Raw genomic sequence first — 26,354 nt, forward strand, 5'->3', positions numbered from 1 at the left:
ATATGACAGATGTATGAAGGGTCAATTCATTCCCTCTCTTTAGCAGTCACTAAGGGACCTGTTTTGGCAGCATTGAAGAAGTTCTGCTAATAGCAGAGGGAATAGCAGGATTTGATCATGTCATACATGATATCTTGCATCTTCCATTCATTCCCTTATTTTAAATTTACTTACATGCCAGAATGTTTTCAGGACTGACATTTATAAATAGAAAATATGCAATGGATATATTTGTAAGCATACAATTTTGGTATTAGAAATCCAGATAATATTTATAAAAACCTAATCAAAAAGTGTGCACTGAAGAACAAAAGATAATTCTAGTTAACATGTAAACCTTTTTATATTACATTAAGTAGCATATTAAGGTAATGAATCATTTGTTATGTAACTAGTAATTAGTTTTATAGCAAATACTATACAAATACAACAAATGGTTGTAGCAAGTACAACAAATTCTGCTACAGAAGAAATTTTTCAAACTGAACCATCAGGTAATATAAAATTATTCCATCTCATGATGAAAATACAGTGATTTCCTAAACCATATTGGCTGACAACAAATAGCTTTTCATCAATCTTAATTTAATATACTTCTTTAAGAAAAAGAAAGAAGTATTAACTGTTTAAAAACTGTGAAACCTTGTACACTTCCAGTACTGTGAAATGATACTTTCCAAGTAAGTTTTTTTCCCCCACGATTGTAGGCAAGAACTATTCTAAAATTTTAGTCATATTGTTAAATATCTTTAAAAATGGCCAATTTTTGTATTATTTCTRTAGTGTATCAGAAGTATTTGTAGTCATATCAGTTGTTAATAAATGTGCTATTCATGTGGTGAAGGCATGAAATTGTAAGATTGTCTCTTTTTAAGCAGTAGCTTTTGCAGTTTCTTTGGTATCTTATTAAATATAATAATGGATGAATGGTTTAAAGGAAACCAGTATAGCAGTAGGTTGAAAAGGAAAGCCCTGTGGACACCCTTCAAAATCTGAGGAGAATTTGTGCAAGCAGTAACACAACTGTAAATATGCTTTGGTTTAAGGATAGGTTTGTGAATTATACAAGAACCCTGTTGTCATAATTATGTTACTGGGCTCTGCTGGAGTCAGGAAGAGAATTGGCCTGAGACTACATCTACATGTCCTCGAAGAGACAGGATGATTTGTGACTCTCAGGTAACCCTGGGGACAGGGATATTAGAAGGATGAATTTTGAAAGGCTTTTAATCTAGGTATTTTCCTGTAAATTTTCATTTCTCATTGGTAATTTGTCTGTCGTAAATTCCTTTTCAAAAATACGTATTTATTTATTTAATGAAGGAGTTGGTTTATGATGCCCTTTTGCAGAAACTTTTACTGAAGAGCAACTGCAGACACTCATTGCCATTCAAATATGCATTTCAATGTTGTATATGCAGTTATTAGCTCTTGTTAATAAGCCATAAACTTGGTAGTTTCCTATATTTGTATTCTTCATGTAACTGTTTTTCAGCAGTGTACAGGGTAGTTTTCAGTAAAGAATGTATTGAGAAGTAATAGCATTTGAAATTTTTCTGTCCAACATTTGAAAACACCAGATTAGCAAGTGAAATTCTGCTGTTCAGCTATATATTTGGCACAGATTCAACCATCTTTACAGGAGGGTTTTTAACTGTGTTTGTACACGCCATGTCTACCAACTGATGAGCTGTGGACCTACCCCGAGACTCTTTCTTACAGAGAAGGTGATTAATATTTCTTTTCCCCCAGCACATCTGAATAGTACTTGGAAATGCCATGCTGCCATCACATCTTGTATGAAGGGTTAGAGCAGGAAGCCTCTGTCTGAGAGTGTACAGGATCCAGTGCCTGGAGCCATTGCAGCAGCCCACTGTGATGGAGGGGATTTATGATCTGGCCTCTCTGCAGACTTGTGTGGCTTGAAGCCTTGCTTAGGGATGCCTAAAGAGCTAGGTCACTGCCAGTGGAAAAGAACACCACCAGCTGTAAAATGGGAGTGTTTACAGCTGTATTTTAAAATATGAAGGAGCGTGATTTGGGGTTGTTTGAGATTGTTCATAATCATATCACATTTCCTTATTGTTCTGAAGAGAGAAAAATTGCATGTGAACTTACAGTGTCTACACAGAACACTCAGAGTAGTTTGTTTAGAACTGTTTGTACCACACATTGACAACAAAATGTGCAGCAAGGCATAAGGGATAGGAAGTTTCCTGCACGTCCTTGGGTTCACGCAAGAATTGGAACCAATACAACTCATGATAAGATTATTTCAAAAAACATTCCAAGATTATCAGAAGGGTTGCACTGTATCATAAAAGAAAAAAAAAAAAAAAAANCCTGGCAAAGTCTTCTGCAGTTAATACAATAACAATGTTGAATACAAGAACCTGCACTGGCTAATGGCATTGATCCGCAGAGTTTGGTATACATCAAAATGCCACTGCCTCTGTCTGACACTTATTCCTTATAGATACAGTGTACCTTATAGATACAGTGTGAGTGGAAACCAACATGGTTTTGATGTAGAAAGTGTATACAGGCACTTGAAACTGGCTTTTGTGTTGTTGAGGATTACTTTACGCCTCAGTATCAGTGTGATTGCAAATATAGGCAAAGGTTAAATTCAGCTTTTTTGTTTATTTCCTAGAAGTACCACAGATGTTCATTTATGGTAAGCTGTTTGCTATAAATTCTGCTGATATGAAGCTCACTTCAGATGTATTTGCACCACTAGATTAGAGACACTTCCTGGAAATTTAGCTAGTGGCAAATGCTTAAAAGACACTTTGTTCTTTTTTGTTGTTTGGTTGCTTTTTTTCTGAAGATCTAGAAGCATTCACATTTTATTCTTAAAAAAGTAATTTAGGAACAAAGTGCAAATTCATCGCTTGACAATACACACTGAGATTAAGCACTTCAGTCCAGCATGTTAGTTTCAGTAACCTGAAGATACTGTGCACTTGTTAAATGGCATGTAAATATGCTACTGTGCGAGACAAAATTATATGTAATTTCTAGATTACTGACGCACATTTTATATGGTATCAGAGTACCAAAATTTTCCCATTTTGATCTACTGCATATCCTTATTGATTCTGTGAGAAAGGTGCTGAATAACGATGGCAATCATGGCAATCATATACTGAGTGTGTAAAAGCATAAAAGTTACAGACTAATATTCCAGTTTACTTTCCAGTAATTACCTGTGGACTTTCAAATTATTGCTTTGCTTTTGATGTTCATCAGTCACTGGAAGTGAAAATGGCAAGGAAACCAATAGTGCATACTCTGGAACATTTTAAATGTTTATGGATTTCTTAGCATGATTAGAAAATATAAGTGGTATTATTCTTTCAGATCAGTAGAGGCACATATTAATTACTACAATAATTGCCCTCTCAAGGACAACGATTTAACACTGTTGGAAATGATGCTGAGACTACTGATTTCTTATATCTTCATTACTGTGCAATGAAAACTGAGGGTTAAAAAAAAAAAAGCCTCCAGTTTTTGGTTTGTTTTTTTTTTTTTTTTTTTTTTTTTTTTTTTTTTTTCTTGTGTATATATAAACGAGAGTGATTTAAAAAGAATCACACTGGCTTTCTAGAGGATAATGTTTAGCTGAGAAAAAGTGTTTGCATTTGGTTAATGTAACACTTTAGGTAGATTTTTTATATGGAGAAATATATGGAATTTTTGACAAATTGTATCAATAATTTATAGTTGAAATAGAAAGCATACCATTTAATTCTGCCATCATTAAGTAGTGACCAAAAAAAAAAAAAAAGAAATGTGAATAAAAATATCAGGCAAGTTAAATTAACCACAAATGGCCTTCCAAATCTTCTGATACACTAAAAATATTGGTTTATTGTATCTTAAAGTATAATTCATGGTAGTATGTATTTTTAAAAGTCAGAACCAATATGTAGTGATTTGCAGGAAAAATATTTAGGGTCTGGACTTTCACATACTCTTGCCATATAGAATCTAATTAAATTTAGTGTTGGACTTTAAGTTTTATCTGAATTTCTGATGTTACATTATATCAAGCTTAGTAAACAGAAGGATTTAAGAAGATTTAAGAAGAAGGAAAAAAGAGAACTTTATATCACTTTTAGATTTCTCTGCTTTTTGTTCTAATATGGGTATTTCATTGGTCACTTGTTTTTTGCTGAATAGCACCCTTCTGCATCTGTTAATGTTAAATTAAATGCAAAGGCAGATTAGGGAGGTTGTGCTTGGTTGCCTTATGTGTTGGCAATAGAGCTGGTTAAATTATTCCCTGTAAGTGATGAACTTGATAATCATTAGTTATCAGCTGCAGCCTTTTTCTGTTTAGAGTTTGTTTTAAGTTTAGGTTTTTTACAGCATTTATAAAACCATTGTCTTGTTACTGTGCTAGTGTGGAACTGAAAGCTGCCCTTTTTGAACCTTCCTATGTATCTTTTCTAGCAGTGTAAATTAATAAATAACAWTTAGAGAAATTTAACAAGCCACATTCAGGCAGATTACACAGTTCTGTTGAAACTGAAGAATTTTTCACTATCAGGTCAATTTCCAATGGTTTCACAATAATACCAAGGAAAATAAGTATGTCCTTATATATATGTGCAGAACTTATATTGCTGTGAAATATTGCATTATAACACTTAAATATTGTATTTTTAATTACTGTGCTGTATGAGGCAAAAAGTTACAAAACTSTAAAAGAAAGGTCTTATATTTTTCTAAAGCAATTCTGTAATCTAGTTTAAAAATAATTTTCCATCATGACAATCCTAGTTTTAAAATAAAATCTTTATGGAACTGAATTCATACTTGTAAGATTTCATTTTTTTTTTTTTTTTTTTTTTTTTTAACGCAATTCCTATCGATTAGAAAACAAAACAAAGCAGAAAAGTTGCTTCTTTCTGTATCCAAAGAACTCTTTTTAACTTTTCAGCTCTGCGGGACACAATGAAAATTTTATAATGTGTTTGTCTTATGCATTTCCGTTGGATCTGTACAATATGAGTAATAGTAGATATCAATAGTAACAGTTTTGCTGTTCATCCTATACACAGTTCATGAACTCATGAACATGGCTTTTGAATCCATATTTGCATATTTAATTAATGTGACACTCTTTCATCCTCTGGACAAAACAGCCACAAATGTTTAGGGTGTATTTTCCTTTCATTTAAGCCAGAAGCAACTCAGAAAAAAATTTTTGCAATTGTTTCTTTGAACATTTATGCTTCATATGCAGTATTACATTGTGACTCAAAGAATAAATATGCCTGCTTTGATTTCAAGTGAATTTCTTCRGTAGTGTTTACCATATTCAGTGACTAATTGTTAATAATGAAACTAATAGTCTCTTCAAGGAAAATCTGCACCAGTGTTCCGGCGAAAAATAGCTTCAAGGAAATAACAAACAGTGCTCATAGCATGCGTTTTTGTGSTTTTTTTGAAATTAATTTCTTCAAAATCCTTCTTCTTTGTTTCTTTATTTAATGTCACAAACCTTTGTATGAGACTTGCCAGCTATTGCCAGCTTTGTGCCAAAGTTCCTCTCCATATTAGTGGAATTGTATGGGTAATTATACATGCAGAATTGCACTTTAATTTTTAACCCTTCAGCTGGAAAGAGTTTAGAACACAATTATTTGTTGTTATGAACTTCATAAATTCTTTTAACATCTCTATCACTTTAAAAGTGTTCATGTGTGTAAGAMCCAGATGTAATCAGATGAGACATTCTAGGTGAATTTTAAGTGACAATTAAAGAGAAAAAGCCAGAAAAAGCCTCTATTTAGGTAAAACTTGCTCATAGGGTGGTTGTTAGAAGTCTTGTCTATAACTACGTATGTTCTTATTTCTTGTCAGACAGTTCAGGGGAAGCTGTCAACATGAATGCTGCTGACAACGGGGTCAGTAGTCTCTGTGCAATATGTGGAGACCGAGCAACCGGAAAACATTATGGTGCTTCCAGCTGTGATGGATGCAAGGGATTTTTTAGACGTAGCATAAGGAAAAACCACGTCTATTCATGCAGGTATTTCTAAAGTTCATTTAGAGGTACTAAATTAATAAATTTAAGTGAAAAATATATTCAGACCTTATCAGACATTTCAAACTATGTCAGCGTATTTTCAGCTTTTTTCTTGAGGAATGTGACTTGATATTACACATTTCAGATACTGTATTCCAGATTTTTGTTGATATTGTTAATATCATTACATCACTTACTGTTTCATTCTTTTATTTATTATTACAAATCCTCTCCAGAAAAAAAAAGGAAAAAAGCTCATATTTCCATTGCAATGTGAAAACTGTAATTCTYAACTGTTTTCTGAAAATTCTTTCCTTATGAAGGTTATTTCTGAATAGGAAGTCTGAGATTTATGAATCTCGTTTTTAAGGGCAGTACAAACATATCTGCACATGCTCCCACTTGGTGTGACACATGGCTCTTTTGAGTGGCCATTCCTCCCCTTTCAGTCTAAATGGCAATCTGTTTATTTCTGAATGGTGCCCAAAATATCACACTGCTCCATGTCTGATGACATAATCTGTGCATGCTCTGGGCCATAAACTGTCAATTTTGAGCCATGCATAGAATATATGGAAAACTCAGTGAGTTTAGACAAATTATTGACGTGGTATATTGGGTTTTCACGCCAAGATTTTGGTAGCAATGGGGCCACAAAAGTGGATTCTGTGAGAAGTTGTCACTGRTGTCCCCTGTGTCTGGTGAAGCCAATGCCAGCCAGCTCCAAGATGGCCAAAGCTGAATCTTTCAGCAATGGTGGAAGTGTCTTTGGGATAATGTATTTAAGAAGAAGAAATAATTATTATGCAGAAACAAATTGTAGCTGGAGAAGAGAGGAGTGAGAATGTGTGAGAAGAACAGCTCTGCAGACACCAAGGTCAGTGGAGAAGGAAGGGGAAGGAGGTGCCCCTGGTGCTGGAGCAAAGATTCTCCTGCAGCCCACAGTACAGACCATGGTGAGGCAGCTGTGTCCCCATGAAACCTATGAAAATCCRCCTGTGGCCCATGTAGGATCCTCTGCTGGAGAAGGTGAATACATGAAAGAAGGTTGTGACCCCATGGGAAGACTTTGCAGCAGCAGACTCCTGGCCAGACCTGTGGCCCCATGGGAGGAGGAGCCCACACTGGAGCAGGTTTTCTGGCAGGATTTTTGAACCCCTAGGGAACACATTGCTGGAGCAGCCTGATCCTAAAGGACTGCACCCTCTGGAGAGAACCCATGCTGGAGGAGTTCATGAAGAGCTAAGCCCAGGGRAAGGACTAAYATKGGAGAAGTTAATGGAGARCTGTCTCTGTTGGGAGRGGCCTGCCACTGGAGCAGGTGAAGAGTGTGAGGAGTCCTTCCCTTGAGGAGGAAGCAGCAGCAGAGGCAATGTGTGGTGAACTGACTGTAGCCCCCATTCCCTGTCTCCTTGTGCCACTTCATGGGGTGACGAGAAAACTTATAAGAACGGCTTGTTACTGGAAATGTTGTTTCCTGTACTCTTCCTTGGATGTGTAATACTCATAAATAAATCTCTGCCTTACAGCACAGTGGTGTAGCTCAGATATACCCCTAAAGTGGTGTGTCAAGAGCTAACATAAGTGATTTCAGGAAGAGCTCTGCAAAAGTTAGGTCTGTTTGTCTAACAAACACATGCCAAGAAAAAAAGGCAAATGTGGACAGGGAGAGGTGCAAATGGCTCATATGCATTTCCTTTAGACACACCTGTAGATGTGCATTATAGCCTGGGTAAGCCTTCTTGCAGTGTCATGCTCTGTGTGTTTCCCCATGTCTTTATTTCATTGTGATGGCTCCTCTTGCCACCATGCAGCTCGTTTCTGCATTTCATTGTTATCTCCCTGAAAGAGTAAAAATTGCCAGACAAGGGTAATGGTTTTGCAGCTAAGGGGCTCCTCCATGCCAGCAACATTTGTTTTTTTCCTTGATTGTCCTTTCCTTTTTCTAGTTTTCTATTTTTTTGCCCCTTCCATTGCCATTTGACAGCCAGTTACTGACATCCTTTACAAATCAGTTGAGGTATAAATGATGTATGTAACGACAAAATTTTCCAYGCTTTCCAATGCATACATGTGTTTACACACACACATATATTCCTGGAAAATGAACAGGTATGAAACACTTCTCMAAACTGATTAATAAAGAATAATCARTTCAACTGAAGAAGCGAGTTTGTGGTTATAGACTTTATTCTGACAGAAAAGATTAGTTGATTTTCTTCTTTGTAATCAGGGTGCAAATTTATTAATGCTTTATACATYTACCTTTTCTTGTCTCTGATAGATTCAACCGACAATGTATTGTTGACAAGGACAAAAGGAATCAATGCAGATATTGTCGTTTAAAAAAGTGTTTTCGAGCAGGAATGAAAAAGGAAGGTAATTGAGTTGTTTATTATTTGATATAYGAAGAGAAAAAAAATCTGAATTAGCTTTTAAATATAATGATAATTCTAAAAAACTCCAGCTGAATAAACCAATGGAATGTCTTCTACAATGCCTTCATAATGGGGAAGAGCTTTTTTACTGAGGTGAAACATGTGTCTTCTAACCTTCAAGTGGGTAAGCAGCTGTAACACTTTGAACATTAGTAAGTCCATGGATTTAAAGTGACTTTGCAACTGTTTAATTCATTAATTCTGGCACCAAAATTCATTGATTTCTACATATTGAGCCATATGCTGGAATAATTCAAATCATGAGATTTTACTTCAAATGTTTATCAAATCTTAGTACTAACATCTCTATCTGGCATTTTTTCCTACCCTGAGTAATRACAGTGACAATTTACTGATTCTTCCCTTAAGTTTAAATGCATGAAGCACTTAAGCCAGAGGAAGGACTATGAAGTTGAGTGAAAAAGTAGTGAGAAGAGTAGTGGTAATTGTCAGTGTAGTATCCACATTAATTAACAAAAACAAAAATGTATTTTCCTTAGGGCTTAATATAGGAAAATTGTTACTTATGCATCTCACTGACAGATGTAAGAAACGTGTGTCACAGTGATTCTGCTGACAAAGAGGAAGGACCAGCAGCAGAGAAATAGGGAAAGAGAGTAGTGCAAATATTAGAGGGGCTTTTTTTTGTTGGGGCTGTTGTTTCAAGGAGAATTACAATGTAGAGACAAAAGATGTCCTTATCCATTTCAAATACACACTCAAAAGTGGTTTGTCACAAACTATGCTACATTTTTTTTTTGTTTGGAGCATAGTATACATCTGCCTGCAGGCCGATCTAAATTGTGAGTGCTCAGTTCTCTTTTAGCCTGTACAATAGAAGCTTTTTCTTTATGCTCTTAAGTATCTGTACTGTAGTGGTGCTTTGCTAGGTGACCAAGTTATTGGTATGAGATAAAATGGATTTTTCTCCTCAAAGCTGGATGGGGATGTTCTAAACAACATTACACAGGGTATGAAATAGGTTTGCTAACTCTTGTGGACCTCCTTTAACATACTTTAACCTTTTAGAATCTGAGCCATTAAATCAGTAACATATTGTATATACATTATCAATCTGATGTGAAGAAAGGGGAAGATCTGTGCATCCTCAGCAGCCCTAAAAGTTTTGCAAATAGCAGAGCTTTACAGACTTTCAAAACCTGAAATTAAAGAATAGTTTATATCAGAGGAGACATCTKGAATACATCTATTTCAGCCCCCTCTTAAAACAAGGCTAACATCTAGGTTCAGTCAGGTTGCTTGGAACCCTGTCCAGACAGATTTACACAGTCCCTGAGAAGGGAGATTCAACAGCCTCTTGCTTGGCAAGCTCTTTCACTACTTGACCACCCTGACTGGGAAAGGTTTTTTGCTTATAACTGCTTGGAATACATCTTTCTGCAGTTAGGGTAGTGTCCATTGTGTCTTTTCCTTATGCATCTGAGAGGACTCAGGCTCCATTTTCTGTATGCTAATGTATTTCATGTCCATGTTGGTCTCCTCTTTTCCACATAAACAAAGATGCCTGTCTCTGTTTCACCTTGAGCATCTTGTGGATTACATCTCCATAGCCCTCTCCTGGACACTGCYTAGTTTTCCAGCATCTTTCATGTGCAAGAGAGCCCAAAACAGAGAAATGTTAATTTCCCTCAAGACGCCAAAGGAGCCTGGTGCATGCCACAAAACTTTTGACTTACTTAACACCACTCTGCCCTTCTCTGATCCCACTGCATCTAAAACTTTCAACACTGCTTTTGTTTTGTTATATACCTCTCTATATGGTCAGGGCACATCTCATCGCAGAAGTGTAGCATAGAGTCTATGATAGTTTCTTATTGTTTCTAGCAAATCTGTTTTCTTCAGGACAAAGATAAGAGAGACTTCAGCTGGTAAAAGCKTTACGAGACCTCTTTGAGCAAAACTCCTCATGGAGCCTCTGTTTAAGGCAATTTTAGTCTGAACTGACAGAAAGGCTTTAGCCAGGTATTCTMGTCTACCAAGCCAGAGTTACGTATATGTAGAAGAAAATTGAAGTATCTACCTATGGTTTTCAGTGTGCTTCACCAGTGACTTTCACTAGTAGAGTATTGTCAGAATACCTTACTATTTTTAKAATAATAACAAGTGCTGAACCTATTTTAATTACCTATGTAGCACTYAAGCTGCTGAGATTCAGTGGATGTTTGTTTCAACATTCTTTTWCAAAAGGCTGTGTTTTCTCTTTCCTGTTTACATGAACATATAACACTTTGCATTTATCACCACACAAGATTTCTTACTGKGACCTTAATAAAAGGCCCATCAGTGAATGTCCTTGCAAAAAGTTAGTACACCTCTGGAATAAACTGTGTGCATTGTTCAGATAAACCCTGGACCTACTCAGTGCATAGAATATATATATATATATTTATTGACACTTCTTGTACTGCTCCTAAATTCTGTAATGAAGATTGTTACCTAGAAAATAGCAAATGTATCTTTGGAAGTAAAACTACTGCTCTTAAAAGACAATGAGATTCCTTGTGCAATAAAAAGATTTTGATTGGCATAAGAATTTTATTTTCCCTTTTTCATTTTCCTTGGCTTAATCTTGGACATGATCTAGGTTTTAGAAACATCTGACTGATAGTTTTTATTTTTTCTTCTTTCTTTAGTTCAGAAATATGCCTTGTTGATTTTTAAGTCTTGCATGTGCTGATTACAGATTCCTCATCCAAAGCCCTTTCATATGCCTTTGTTTGGACCCCATGAGACAAAACTTACTGAATTTACTGTCTTGAAACTTTTTTGGTGCATTGTTTTTTGGGTTGGGGTTTTTTTTTTTTTTTTTTCCTCCTTTAACTTAGTTAATGTTCCATAACTGGCTAGGAATGCAATGTCAGTGAGGAGGAACACAAGGTTTGCATTTCAAAATTATCTGACTAGTGGATTAAATTCATGATTCATTCTTGTTTCAGGGTTTCCCACAGCAGAGCATGAGTATGGCTTTCATACTTCCTCTGACATATTTTTCAGTGGTGATGCTGTACCACCTGACCTATTTTGCAGTCTGGAGATGTCCATTTTTGCCATTAGCATAAAGCCAGACTTAGTAAATTGGTTGAAATTGAGACCATGTATTAAAAGGAAGAAGGAGGTTTTACTGTAATTAAGCCGGTGAAAAAAGTGCTGATGATTCAGTATCTATCTATAATTAATTGTACATGTTTTTTACAGGCAAGYAGTGTATTGATAGAAACCATAAACATGTATTATCATCATTCCTCATTACTCAGACCTGAAAGCAGATCATCTTCTTTGAATGTCATACCTTTCAGTTCTTACAGTTATCTTCTGAAATCTAGTAAAGTTCTCAAATTATCCTATGTGTCAATGTTTAAAAGTCAATAAGTGAGATGATTATTCTTTTCCAGCTGTACAAAATGAACGGGACAGGATAAGTACAAGAAGAAACACTTTTGATGGCTGCAACAGTCCCTCTATCAGCACATTGTCACAAGCTGAGACACTTTCTCGTCAGGTACTGACATCTACCACAAAATTGTTTAGTGACTTTAAGACCACTTTTGCTAAAATTAAATACTTTTCAGTTTCTTATTGTATTGAATATAATTATTGAGATTACTTTTTTCTACTTCCAAAATGCACACAGCTTCCTCTTTGCAATGAAAGAAGAGGCAATAGAATACATTCTTGAAGCAAAGTCAATAAAAAAATTCTACTTTGTCCAGGACAATATGTCTTAGGCACCTTTCTTAATAAAGGTTTATGGCTCTTASTGCTTTTAAATCAGTTGCTGTCTTAGGCAGCTGGTGGCATCTATCTATCCTTGAAGTCCTGGCTTTCCCATGAAACACAGGGAAAAAATTGTCCAAAGCCATTACATTCAAATGGGTGTGGACATTCATTTCCTTACATTCTGTTGAAAAWCCCATTTTTAATATCCTTAGACATTAAAAGTAAGGCAAACAGAAGTGTTCCAACTGCAGAATTTATTCACATCTTGCTTTTAAATTTTCTTTGTCTCATCTGAACTTCATTTTCTCTTTTTCTTTTTTTTCCTATCCAATCAATTGCTGAATGGAACGGTCTCCAGTCCTTTTCTGCACTTCAGATAAATCATGGTCATTGATTCTGCATTCTTGCACCTCTTACTAACTTGCTTAGAATTTAACTGCCACCTTTATGATTTCATGCTGACTGATTTATACATCCCCAAATGTTTTGTAATCTCATCCTTTATCAGCATCTCTCTTAGGCTGGAACTGTCTGTTAAGAATTGATGCAGGAATTACTGGGTGATAGTCTTTGGCACACATTGCATGTCTRGGCAGACTAGATGAACATAATGTACCTTCCTAACTTTCATACCTATACAGTATGAAAAATATAGCTATTTTTATCTCCTTAGTAATTTTTTGAACTTGCTTATTGTGCTTTTTTATAATGCTCCTTAATCATTTCCAACTGGTATATGCAATTCAGGAATAAAAACTGTCTTGAACAGAATCACATCCTCAGCTGTTTATAGCACAAAGTTCTTTTCAAAGAATAGSTTCTTGGCCTAAAACATCACCTTGTGTATACACAAATTTATTGTACTTACTGTTTGGTATGTTTTAGTAGGACAGAATTGCTTTCACTATGTAAAACATATGTGAAGATACAATCTTTGCCTCTAAGTCCAAGAGACTGCATTGACATGATGGAAAAGCAAAGTATTTAAAGTACTTGCTTCTCCCTCAATTGAATATGTCTGTAAAATTAGTTCAGTCCTGAGAAGAGACTTAGAGGAGGTGGTAGTGTCCCAAATCATTATCCAAGCCCTTCAGCTGTGAAAAGAGGAAGAGGGCAGCATTCATCCCTTTTGAAATGTTCATATTAAATAGGAAAAATTAGTTATTCCCCCTTAAGATCCCTTACAGGGGGAAATTGTCTAATTTTTCTTCTAGAGACCTAGAAGGGGCTTCCAAGATTATGTAAATATGAAAAGGGCATGCTGGACTCTCATATAAGTAAGGGACTGTGTCCCTGAAGGTTTTCAGAACAACGGGGATRCAGTRTTATATTGTCGTGTTCATCAAGTCWTTGATGGGTGCAAGTTAGACTGGGAAAGCTTTTATCTCAATATAACAAACTTTTTACAGTGAAAACAAGCAATTACTGGAACAACCTTTCCAGGGATGTGGGGGAGTCCTTATCAGAAAGATGTGATTAAACAKGGGGCTAGATAACCTCATCTAGGATTCCTTTCCCACAAATGTTGGATGAGATGATCTTTCAAGGTCACTCCTAACTTGAGCTATGATTCTATCAAGTCAGTGACTTCTGTGTTGCACCCCATAAATGAGAGGCACATTAAAGCAATAGAGAAATAGAAAAGTTCATAGGTTCATATCTTTGTCAGGAGGTGCAATCCTAGGTGTTCACAATGAACTCCATGGGAGTCATCCAATGAATCCCCAGCAGTTCACCAATTAATGTCAGCATGGAGACTGTAGTTTGTATTGTAAGATGTAATTTATAAAAGTGCRCAGCTTTGATTAAAATGTATTAAGGGAAGGACAAACTGTTAACTTCATGAGTCAATATGTCCAACAATTAAACAATCTACCTCTTCTTTACCTTGTGTTGTCTTCTASYTGCTACCTGGAGGTATCTTTTTCAGGWAGATCAGAGTGTGACCTACTATCAGAAATCTCTTTGTACATTTGAACCTYGATCAAGACCCCTTTTACTCTTCTGGAAAACAATGAATTTAATTTCTTTWCTCTCTTTCTGTAATGAAGGTTTTCTTGACTGAATTCCTCTCTCTGGTAGCTCTCACCTGAATGATGTTCAGTATTTTCAAACTCATTTTTGTARAGGAGATACCAGAAATGGACTCAGGATAGTAGCATGGATTTCACACATTTTCTGTCTACAAAGAGGCAATACTTCTAACCTTTTTCCTACATGATARCCTTTGAATTATGTGTCTAAGGAATTTTTCACCTGCCTAGCTGCTGTACTTCCCTGAGAGATAATGTTCAGCTGGTTAACTGGCATTAATATCTAATCTGTTTTCAGTGTTTTACACTACTGAATTATGAAGGAAGCACACAGCTTTAGTTCAGAAATGCAACTCCTTTTGACTACTCAAGGATAAGGGATTTCACCGCAGATCCCACTGTGGGGTTTAACATGGATATATGAATGAAGGGGAACTGGTAGGAGTCAACCTAAACAGCTTCCACTGTTCTGAAAAGTAGGAACATGGTACTGGAAGACCAAACAATTGATTTCTTTTTCTGAGGAAGATAATCGCACTACATAATTTCCAGAGTATGCTTCCAGTAATAAAACATAATGGGAAAGTTACTTTCATGTGCCTTGAACAGTGATCTTTTTCTCTTTTTCATTTCTTCTTCTTCTGCTTCCGCTTTCCTCTTCTTCTTTTTCCTCTCTCTTTTTCATTTGGTTTCCTTTTTTTTTTTYTTTTTTTATTTTCTTCCTTTTTCTTTTGCTTGCCTGGTATGATAACAACTATAAACTGATCTTACCTCCTCAGGTTTGGCTTTATCTTAAGTTGGCTTTCCTGCCTGGCTTAAAAGAAAGCCTGGTTTTGTTCCTTTCTTTGAAAAGTCATTAAGAATTTCAGGATTTGGCTCAGTAGAAGTGCCCCAGCTTCAGGCCCAGAAAGATATTTCTATTTCACAGAACACTGTTCACTGCAGGTGGTCTGATGCACACTCATATCCTTTACATTTCCTCTGAAATTTCCCAGGCCTCTGCCTGTACTGCTGCTTCATCATTACAAACCATTCTCCTCCAGGCACTGAAAACCCCCTGTTTTACCTTCCAAAGTTAATGATACTTATCTTTTCACTAGAAGAACATGCTACCCCTTTATCACTCTCTTTCTCTTAATATCTCTATACCTTAATATTACTGCATGCCACTATGAGCCCTTCTTTTTATCTGAAATTAAATAAATGTCAACCATTTTAAAGAAAAAAAAAAAMAAAAACCAAACACCTCCCTTCTACAAATGATAAGAGCTTTAGTATGTTTAAAAATAGTATTTTGGAATGAGAATTTTGGAATTAATCATGATATGATTAATTAAAGTTTTAGCATCCTGCAGTGCACACTGGTAATAATGTGAAATAAAAAWTTATAATTTACTTGCAGAGTAATTAATGGTGCATATGGTCAAGGAATTTCTCAAGAGTATCTGTGATTGCTGCTGTGATTTTTTTCTTCAATATGCTATTAAACAGTGAAAATGAAATTATATGAAATTTAACATTGTTCATTTTTCCTCTCGTTATGGCCAGATCTCAATCTCCAGTCCYGGTGCTAGCACTGATATAAATGTTAAGAAAATTGCTGGTGTTAGTGATGTCTGTGAATCTATGAAGCAACAACTTTTGGTCCTGGTGGAATGGGCTAAATATATTCCAGGCTTCTGTGAATTACCACTGGATGACCAGGTATAAGAGGAGAACAAAGAGAAAATTCTAATTACTATGCTGTTAGCTCKGTGATATTCAAATGTCATGCTAAAGCACTCATTCTTTTTTGTCCAATCAAATAAAGTTGGGTACTAGACCCACCCTCTGTTTTTGGGKTTTTTTTTAAAGTTTTGAAATAACACCACCATCACCGCATAAAATACACTAACAAAAAGAAGTGGCAAACCAGCTTGTCATTAAGCTTTTTTGTTTATTCTGTAGTCTTTTGGAAGCCAAACTTTTTTTCTGACCTTAAAAAGTTTTATTTCTTGTTCACCTTTCATTATAATACAGACCTTTCATTAAAATACAGCTTAAGACAGCTTGTTATTTAATTTGAGGCAGGTCTTCTCTACTTGCAAAACCCAAAAACCATTGGAATCTCAAACAAATTACAGACATACTGATATCAATCCATAGCAAATACTTTTCATAAAATACAATGTACTAAAATTATATTGTATATAAYCAATGTAGGGGGAAAAAGTATCAAATCTTGAAAATTCATAAGGGGTTTTTATCAGACAGAGGTCTGATCTATCATCACATCTGTGATATATCCTAATATATAGAGTAGGTTTCAGAGTAGGTTGTGCAGACAAACCCAGAATCAGTATCTTCACGTTGTAGTGAGTAGTTGTCTGACAAGCAGCCTCAGCAGGAGGTTAATTAATTGCTTGGGATCTCTTGATTCCACAGCAGTCTCTTGGAAATCACACTGAGAACTGAAATTGTGTAAATCCCTCTTTTTGCCTCTTTGGTGTCTCAGTTTTTAACAAAATCCTACAAGAAGTGTTAGGTCATCCTTGGTTTTGAACTGAGTCATTCCCTCTTATATTCTTCCTCAGGAATATGGATCTGTTTCAGGTCATAGGAGGTCCCCCCCCAAAACAAGAGCTTAGTGATATCTTTGCAGACCCACAGAGCTAATATGTTCACAAGCTCAACATAGTGGAATAAGTTAAAACTGTTCATGTGAAAGAGAATTTCAAATGCATTGGCTACACAAGGGCAACAAAAATGAGCAAAGAAGTATTACTGCTTTTATTGTTAAAATGGCATGAAGGAAAAGGGAAGGTATCAGATGTTCTTAAAATGTTCCTACCTGCATTTAAAAAATAAAATATCGGCTTAGAATGTTAGGCTGAAAATATCCCTGCAATGCTTGAAGAGTACATGGGAAATACTCTGAAACTTAAGTACCTTAGAAAAGTAAGGTCAAAGATGTTGAGAGAYGATAAAGAAATGCCACTTTTCCATTGTGATAGTCAGTTTCTAAGGGGCACTGTGCATTTAGTTATAAAATAAGCCATCTGGTTTTGAAAAAAATATTCCTGATCTGGGAGTCATCCTGATTTACAAATCATAGAGGATGCCAGAGCAGCTGAATTAACTCTACTGAGAACCTGAAAAGTCTTAACAGATAAGTATTACCCAGGTGCTGTGTACCTTTACATCACTCCTAAAATACTGGYTTGGATTAGAATTACTTGTCAAGAGATGAATTCCTTTAGAAAATAAAAGCCATTGCTGAAGTTTCAATGCACATCAAAACCAGAGGAAAGTAAATAGGTGACAGAGAGTAAACTCATAAAGACAAGTGCCTTCCCAGTACAAACTGGGATTCCCCTTAGTGGACAGTAGTGGCTATTTTAGCATATCTGGCTTTGTTGGGGAAAAGCTCTTTTAAGTGCCACATAAATGTTTGGTTTGAGGTAAGAAAAATTGAGCACTGATACCTAATTTACTGTAACAGTTCATTCTAGCCCTCTGACATCTTTAGCATCAACTTAAAATGCCAGAGAAAACTCCGTCAAGGGAATACGTACTAGGAAATAATTCCAGGTAGTGYTATGTATTCAGAATTATTTTGCAGAGTCTCATGTTTAAAATCTAGACAGAATGCTAGAAATGACAGAGGATGACAATTTAATTAGAGAGTGCTGTTTTTATGGTGTTAAGACTCTTACATTCATTTAACATTTTTCATTGGAATCTTAACAGTCTTAAACATGTACCTTACACACAGTAGTATGTATCCTCTTTTCTTTTGCTCTTACTGAAACCTACTGCTTTATCATCTAATGAGTCTGCTGTTTTTTTCATGAGGTTGCCCTGCTAAGAGCTCATGCTGGGGAGCATCTGTTGCTTGGAGCAGCAAAACGGTCCATGGCATATAAGGACATTTTACTTTTAGGTAAATATTGATTTTGTTTTACTTACTAACGATGATGTTATAGTACATTAGCAACGATGTAATCACTTAAGTGGGACAACTGTTCTGGCACAATCAAAGCAATGCATTCTGTGAATGCTAAATAGCTATTAATGACATAATGTCACATGCCTGTTCTAGCAAAARCAGGTGGTGATTTCATGCGGGTTAATACAGCTAAAGGTCTGTTGGATACCAGAAACCAAAATTTAAGGGAGTTCCTGGCAATATTCTCCTTACATTATTGTCTCTTCTGCACCCTTGTTTCTCATTAAAAAACTGGAACAAAACAACACCACCACAAAAACATCATAAAAACCCCTTTGCCTGGGAAAGGAGCAGCCAGACTTTTGCACATGTAGTACCCTCCGTCTTCTGGAAAAGCATTTATCTGGAGCTTTCTCAAAGGTCCTTTAGACTCAGAGAAGACTCTACTGGCTAAAATATTAGATAGTCTGTTCTCTGCAACTCACTTTCCCAAGAGCCCTCTCGCTGCTGCCTTGACAGTTGCCACATGGTCATCTCATAAACATCATTTGTGCTATCCCTGCTGAGGGGGAGACGGGCCATCCATGGCACAGTGCCAAGGCATGCATGCAGGAGCCTATTCTTGGTCAACTGAAATGGCTTCTGTGCTGGGTTATATAAAGGGAACAAGGCTGTCAGAGAAGAAAATGTTGTGTGGTGGAACCAYGTCTTCTAGTTCATGGAACAGAGAGACCCTGTTGCAAGGTGAGATGTGTGCCTTTGTGGAGAGTGATGTGATGAGGCATTTATTAGCTTTGTTTGACACTTGTTTCACAGTGCTCAAAAAGGGTCTCATTTGACATGCTCAGCACTGGCACTGCATTGTGAAAAAGTCTGTAGGTCATCTTGGATAGGATTTTTGATGTGAGGCGAGACTATGGGGAATATGGACTCAGACTTGTCTCTTCACTGGTGGTGTGGTACAAGGACATTTTCTGCTGCTTGATCTCCTTCCTCCTTGGGCCTGACTTTTCATAGCTCTAAATCAGCTTGAATTCATTTTTACACATATTAAAATGTTAAAAGGACAAGAAGGGCCTGGTCTGAAGGTATTTCTTTCACCAGCAGTCCTTTCAAGATAAAAGCCATACAAATGTCTTTCTTTAGGTAGTTCTATCTCTAGATACAGTTTCACTAACAAAATTAACAGAAATTTTTTAAAAATTGCCTTTTTATTGGGATTAGTTGGTAATAAGGAAAATAATGATAAAATAATATTAAGAAAATTATATTTAGTAATCCAAGCATCAGTATATATACCAAAAGAAGAAATAATTTGAAGCATCAAGGCTTATTTTTGATACTTGGAGGCAGGTATGTGTAAAGTTTATTAGTCATTTTGACAGAGTTTTCTTATATAATTACAAGTTTTTCTTTTGAAAACTGTCTGGTGGCTTCTGAAAGCTCTGTGATATTCCTAATGTTCTCCAAAAGGTGAATTAAGATGCCATAGTGGAGACTTCTCCAAAATAGAAATTTAAAATTTAAAGAAAAAACAAACGAGCAAAAGAAAATCCAGGTAAAATACATCCTTAACTGAAAATTTTATGATGCTGCTGAATTTTATTAGGAATAACCGAAATATCCACTAGAAAAGGAAACATTTCCAATGTGTCCTTTAGTCTATTGACAAATCCATGTCATTCAGCTTGAGATATATTATTTTAATCAGGGAAGAAGACATTTTAAGATCAATTCACTAGTATATTTATCTGGTATTTAAAGATAAARGTCTACTTGCTTCCTATGTGTACATTCAAATACAAACCTTAATCCTCTGGACAAATCAGCAACTATTTGTTGGCATACTTATATGTACAGATTACTGGGTGACAGCTATAATTTGCACATGTACTCTGTTTGCAAAGAAAAGTTATRTGTGATGCAAGGGAGAGTTGTCACTTAAAAAAATTATTAATTTGATTAACCAATATGAAATGTACTTTTGAAAATTGGCTTCATCTAGTACCTTACATTAGAATGTTTCAAATGTTGGTATTCTTTCTCTCTAAGGCAACAATTACATAATTCATCGCAACAGCAATGAAGTGGAGATCTGCCGAGTGGCGAATCGGATTCTGGATGAATTAGTTCGTCCCTTCCAGGAAATTCAAATAGATGACAATGAATATGCTTGCTTGAAAGCAATTGTGTTTTTTGATCCAGGTATTTTTATGAAAATATATCTCACTTATTTTATATGTGATTGTATTGAGAGTAATTTTTGTTAATGCATCATCTGTTCATGCTTTCTTGTTGAATGCAAAAGAATATAATTAAAAGCAATAAGATGCTCCTCCGAAATCATAATCTGCCTTGACTATAAGTTTTTGTCATTTTTTAAGATGCAAAAGGCTTGAGTAATCCATTGAAGATTAAGAATATGCGATTCCAAGTCCAAATAAGTTTAGAGGATTATATTAATGACCGTCAGTACGACTCCAGAGGAAGATTTGGAGAACTTCTTCTTTTACTGCCTACACTCCAAAGCATTACTTGGCAAATGATTGAGCAGATACAATTGGTTAAACTATTTGGAATTGTTAAAATTGACAGTTTGCTTCAGGAAATGTTATTGGGAGGTAAGCTAATAATTTGTTGAGTTTACTGTCTTGCATGATGTTGAATTTATCATGTTGGGATGTTGAGGGAATCCTGATCCAAGCTACCACTAGCTCACTATTTAGCTCACTGTCACTGAGCTTTGAGTTGTGTAATTGTTAGCTAAAGCCTTCTTGTCTTGGCAGATCATCTTGTTAACTTAGTCCTTCAACAACAGATTGTGCTATGTGCTTCTCAGTAACTGCTGGGTTGCTCTACAATTCCCCAGGCAGATGAAAGAATCCTTACAAATATTTCATGAAATGCACTGTTATTGCAGTCAAAACAGTGAAGACAAACACAGTGCTTAATATGGTTGAAGTCTGGTTAAATTGTTTAATGAATACCCAGAGGCAATTATTCAAATTGCCAATCAAAATATTTGCTCTGTGGAAATGTAATTACTGAAGTATAAGTCACTGGCAACAACATGCTCTTTTGAATTGATATATGCTCATGTTGTTTTTGCAGGTACTTCTAATGATGCCAATCATCTGCATCATCCGATGCATCCTCACTTAGCCCAAGATCCATTAACTGGCCAAACTGTCCTCATAAGTTCAATGTCTGCTCCTGTACATACGGAACAGATCCGTAAGTAATTGCAAGTTAGSCTTCTGTCATAGCATTTCACTATTTCATTTTAAAATATTAATTAGAATGGTGGCCTGTCAATGTTCATAGAGCTATTTCATCATCATTTTTACATTAAAATAATTGTGCATTAAAAATGTATGTATATAAATGGTGTTAAGTAAGAAACTTTGACCTAAATTCAACTTAACTTTAAAAATTCAGCACCATTCTGATGTATCATTGTTTTTACATACACAATCTTTAATAAACTAAAAATTCTGATAATTTAAATATACTGTTTYCCTAGCATGTCAAATGTAACAGAACTCCCTTTCAGAGCAGTAGTATGTATGTACAGAGTAGACCAGGCTTTAAAAATATGTAATTTTTTCTACCTTTTTTTTTCAGCAACTCCAGAAACTCCATTACCTTCCCCTCCACAAGGCTCTGGGCAAGAATACAAAATGTCTGCAAATCAGGCTTCAGTCATTGCACAGCAATCTATTTTGAAACAAAAACCATTGTGATAATATTTCTGTCTCTGTCTTTTTCTTCCTTCCCTTCCTTCCCTTCCCTTCCCTTCCCTTCCCTTCCCTTCCTTCCCTTCCTTTTCATGCACTAGATAGACTGGTAGAACACTTGCACATTAAAAATCTCAGGTTGATAAAGGAAATTATTTCCTCAGCAGCCACTACTGTGGGTGTTCCTTAAAACACCTCATGATTTGGAAAGTAATACYGTTCTGACTGCTGTATACAACTGTTAACTATGGATGCTGCAGTCTGACACATATGTATAGAGGTTGATATTATTTTTAGATCTTATAACTGCACAGATTCATGTTTTTATTTCCTGTTTTAGTTGTTGTCTTAATATTATTGTTTTCCATGTGTATATAATTTTTTCATTGTAGTGGAACTGGTTAGTGCTTGTTTAGCTGTGAATTGTAGACATGAAATAGTGGGTTAACCAGGCAAAAGCCAAGATTCCACTAATAGTAGGCTACTGAAAAAGCACATGAATTGAAAAAAATAAAAGGAAAACCTACTTAATGGACAGAAGAACCCAACTATTTTAAAAAATCCTGATTTGAAAGGACCATCTCTTTCAAGATTTTAAATTTCAACAAAAACATTGAATCCTCCCTGCTGAACTGTGTGAAGCAGAAGGCCTCTCTGTGTCAATATGCTTGAGGACTTTTTAAAATCTATGTATTCAATAATGTCTGTATTAGTCAATTGACCAGTGCTGAAGCAGTTAGAACAATGACTGGCAGGCTTTTGGTCAGGACTAACTGGTACTTTCCCAAAAAATTTCTGGGCATAATTTGGGAATTAGACCAATCTAGGAATACTTTTGACCAGGTTCTTTGAATACAGTCCTTCTCTTTGGGAGCAAAGAGAAGGACCCACAAAGATTGCCAAGTTCCACTCCTGGCCTTGCACAGCACCATCCCCTAGAGTCACACCATGTACCTGACAGCATTGTCCAAACACATCTTGAGCTCTGTCAGGCTTAGTGCTGTGACCACTTCCCTGGGGAGCTGTTCCAGTGCCCAAACACCCTCAGGGCAAAGAACCTTTTCTGATGTCCAACCTAAACCTCTGACACAGCTTCAGGCCATTCCCTTGGGTCCTTTCACTGGTCACCTCAGAGAAGAGATCAGTGTCTGCCCCTCCTCTTGCCTTCACAAGGAAGTTGTTGACTGCAATGAGGTCTAATTAGGACCATGCCCTTTGAGTATAGGGCATGGAGTATAGATTTTGTGATGTTCAGTTTACTAGGGTAAGAGTAGACAATGTGGGTTTTTTTGTCTAACTGGCTAGTGAATGCATGTTTCCGCAGTCACTAAAATTCACCTACAGAGAAATGATAGTTAATGGAATAGCTCTGTGTTGGGAGAGGTATGGCATACTAATTGCAGTGACAAATGTATCTGACTTCAGCTCCAGGTGCTCCTGGTTTGAGCCATGGTATTTCAAGACAGAAGACAGCACACCAAATCCTCATCCTCTCAATTTTTAACAGTTTTCAGAAGTGTGGGATGAATAGGTTTTCTGTGACAAGCACCTTTCTCTGCCTCTTCCACTCTGAGGGGATCCAACACTAAGTTTTGTGTCTGTAGTCCATAACAACACATCTGGATTTGGACCTTCTGTGAATTTACACAAAGTGGATCTTGTGACACATGCTTACTTGGGGCATTTCTACTACTCAGTTACAATTTGCGAAAGTAATCTTTTATGATATATGAAGTGATATGTTGTTCACACAATACTAACATCATAAGAAAATCATCACTTTGCACATTTTATTTATTCCAGACAGCAATGATTTTTCTTTAGTACTTTAAAGTACGCTTTTTTTTCTGGAAGAGATGTAAGAGAGAAACAGACAAAACAAAGAGTTMGTAAAATATTGCAGTTTGCTGAACTATTGCAAAGAGGAAACAGTGGAGTCACAAATTCTTCAAGGTGATCATCCTGAACCAAGCACCTTCATTAATCACAACATCCAGGGATGCAGTTACTCTTTTGGCTTGTAAAATTTGCTCAAGCAATCTGGAATGATTCTTCAAATACATTTTTGTAGGCTGGAAATACAACACARTAAATGCTGAGTTGACCTGAACATTCAAAAGCCTTTAATGAGAATCACCTACCACCAGATAGACAATGTTTCTTAGTTATTTTGGAGTAGTTGTTTTTGTAAASTGTGTTCTTAATGTTTGCCTTTTGCTCTTTAGATTATTTTTCTTTTTGCTATTTTCTGTTTGTTTTTTATCAATGCATTGCTCTTTTTACAAGTTCCTTTTGGTATGAGTTTTTATGATTGAATAAGGTACTGAAGTTTTGCCATTAACTTTAAGGGTATCTGGACTGTGCTATTTTTACAAGTTGGCCACCAATGCTTTACGATGAAACATAAAGATAAAGTAAGCATGAGAGATAATGAGCAGCCCAAAAGTTTACTGATTGGGCTCACTTTGTGTACTTATCATAGAAAGRGTGCTGGACTCAGGGTAGATTTGCATGAATTTACTGGGTCAGATAAATGAAGTCAGTTGCATAAACATGGCAGTATTGGTCTGACTAAACCTATAACCAGAAATAAGCATTAGTCTCCAATATGGCCACCCTTGCCTTATATAAGAGATGTGCATAATAGCTTTATTAGTTTATTTTTCACAGTGAACTTTAGATATCAAGTGTACAATGGAATGTTTTCATACACTGCCAAAATGTACTGGAGGAAAAATATACTTTGGTATTTTATCTGACAAGAAGCTGTTGTCTATTTTGTATGATATATTGCATTTTTGAATAAGAACACCACTGTAATTTATTGGGAAAAGCTGATTTATTTTATAAATGTAACATTATTTTTGTAAACTTAATTATGAAAAATCAGAAATGATTAGTGATGTCAAGTATTAAATTATAATGAGATGTAACTTTATATGTTTGAACTCTGATACCAAGTTTTTGTATTGAGCATTTGGAATTGAAATGGTTGCTGGAAATATTTCAAATAGACTGTTTTTCATCAAAGCTCAATAAAGAAAAATGAATGATCCAAATGACACATTTGCCTGTTAGTAACCTTTTTAAAGTATTTACATAAACAACAAGAATGGTTTATATTGCTTACACTATGAATAACTATATAACTAACACACTTTCATCTCTACACTAGTCACAGCATCACAGAATGGCTGAGGTTGGAGGGGACCTCTGGAGGTCGTCTAATCCAACCCMCTCTGCTCAAGCAGAATATTGAAATCATATGAAACAATATGATGGCAACATTTGAGTTGATTCTCCTGTAACATGCAAAATATTACATAGCTATGTTCTTCAGTTTTTATTTCTGACTCAGAAAAGAACTGAAGCAGATGCTTAATTCCATCTGTGTTTAAAATGAACCATATGTTCAACAGCCTGTTATTTTCTGGATAGGATAACTTAAGAAATCACTGCCTTTGCTCCAGTGCATTGTTATTAGACTTGTTGATAAAGGCATTGACAACTTTAGAAAGATTCTTTACAATATCTTTTTTATAGATAATCAGTGTCTCCTCAGGCTTGGAAATTATATTCAATTGTATGTCTCTTTGAGAAGATTTTGAATAGAGATGGGGTTAGGGATTTGTTATTTGGTGGGTTTTGGTGTGGTTGTTTTTTTGGTGGGGTTTTTTTTGTGGGTTTTTTTTTGTTTGTTTTTTTAATTGGGTGATAGCAATAATACAGTACAGTGATTTGTGCTGTATATTTTGCTCAAATGGGCTTTACTCTTGTCGTGGTTTGAACTGTGCCCACGACGTTCCCTCCTTTCCCCCCCACCGGAGAGGGAGAAGGGAGAGCAAAGACCCAATTAACAYGAAAATTTATGGCTTTGAGATAAACATAATTGGAAGAAAGATACCTATGTACTCCACAAAGAGTCAGACAGGCTGCATAACTTAAGTTGCAAGATAGATTTATTACTACACACTACTAAGAATGGCACTGGGTGAAAAANGAAGAGGACACTCCATTTTGAATGCTGGAGATCTTCTGGTCCTTCTGCAGAATTTTTGACAATTCCTGATTACTCTACAAGCAGGAAACCTCTACTTGTGAATGCTGACTGGGTGTAGGAGGTTTATGATTTTAGGGGACTGAAGAGATTTCTTTTTCARCCTACAATGAAGAAAATATAGAAACCCTCTTACAGGTTCAATGCTGTGAAGCACTGAGTCTCTTCTTCAATGATTTCCATAAATCAGCTTTACAAGTAGTTCCAATAGGTGAATCAGGATTGTGTCAGAGGATTGTACAGGATTTTACAGAGAGAGATGGATGAGCTAGCTTTCAGTTCTATGCATTATCCAGAATTTCTCCCAGCTAAAGAATTCTGAAAGCGAGCAAAGATATTTACTGAGCTCTAGGAATCGTCTGTCACAGAAAATCTAACAT

At 35.9% G+C, this 26,354-nt stretch overlaps 1 protein-coding gene across 3 annotated transcripts in view; it reads left to right on the forward strand.

Annotated features, from left to right (window-relative positions):
• HNF4G (hepatocyte nuclear factor 4 gamma) overlaps positions 1-24,969 on the forward strand; it is a 61,656-nt gene extending 36,687 nt beyond the window's left edge. For all 3 annotated transcript variants that reach the window (XM_057363963.1, XM_057363962.1, XM_057363961.1), the window contains 9 exons: positions 5,878-6,046; positions 8,328-8,422; positions 11,895-12,001; positions 15,801-15,956; positions 18,087-18,174; positions 20,233-20,385; positions 20,565-20,801; positions 21,292-21,414; positions 21,805-24,969. In XM_057363963.1, coding sequence (XP_057219946.1) covers positions 5,901-6,046; positions 8,328-8,422; positions 11,895-12,001; positions 15,801-15,956; positions 18,087-18,174; positions 20,233-20,385; positions 20,565-20,801; positions 21,292-21,414; positions 21,805-21,923 — 1,224 coding nt within the window. In that variant the 5' untranslated portion in view covers positions 5,878-5,900 and the 3' untranslated portion in view covers positions 21,924-24,969. The remainder of the gene's footprint in view (positions 1-5,877; positions 6,047-8,327; positions 8,423-11,894; positions 12,002-15,800; positions 15,957-18,086; positions 18,175-20,232; positions 20,386-20,564; positions 20,802-21,291; positions 21,415-21,804) is intronic.
• Positions 24,970-26,354: the final 1,385 nt, after the last annotated feature.

Source organism: Malurus melanocephalus, unplaced genomic scaffold (genome assembly GCF_030028575.1).
Source record: "Malurus melanocephalus ecotype Western Australia unplaced genomic scaffold, MMel_1.1 scaffold_32, whole genome shotgun sequence".
Lineage (NCBI taxonomy): Eukaryota > Metazoa > Chordata > Aves > Passeriformes > Maluridae > Malurus > Malurus melanocephalus.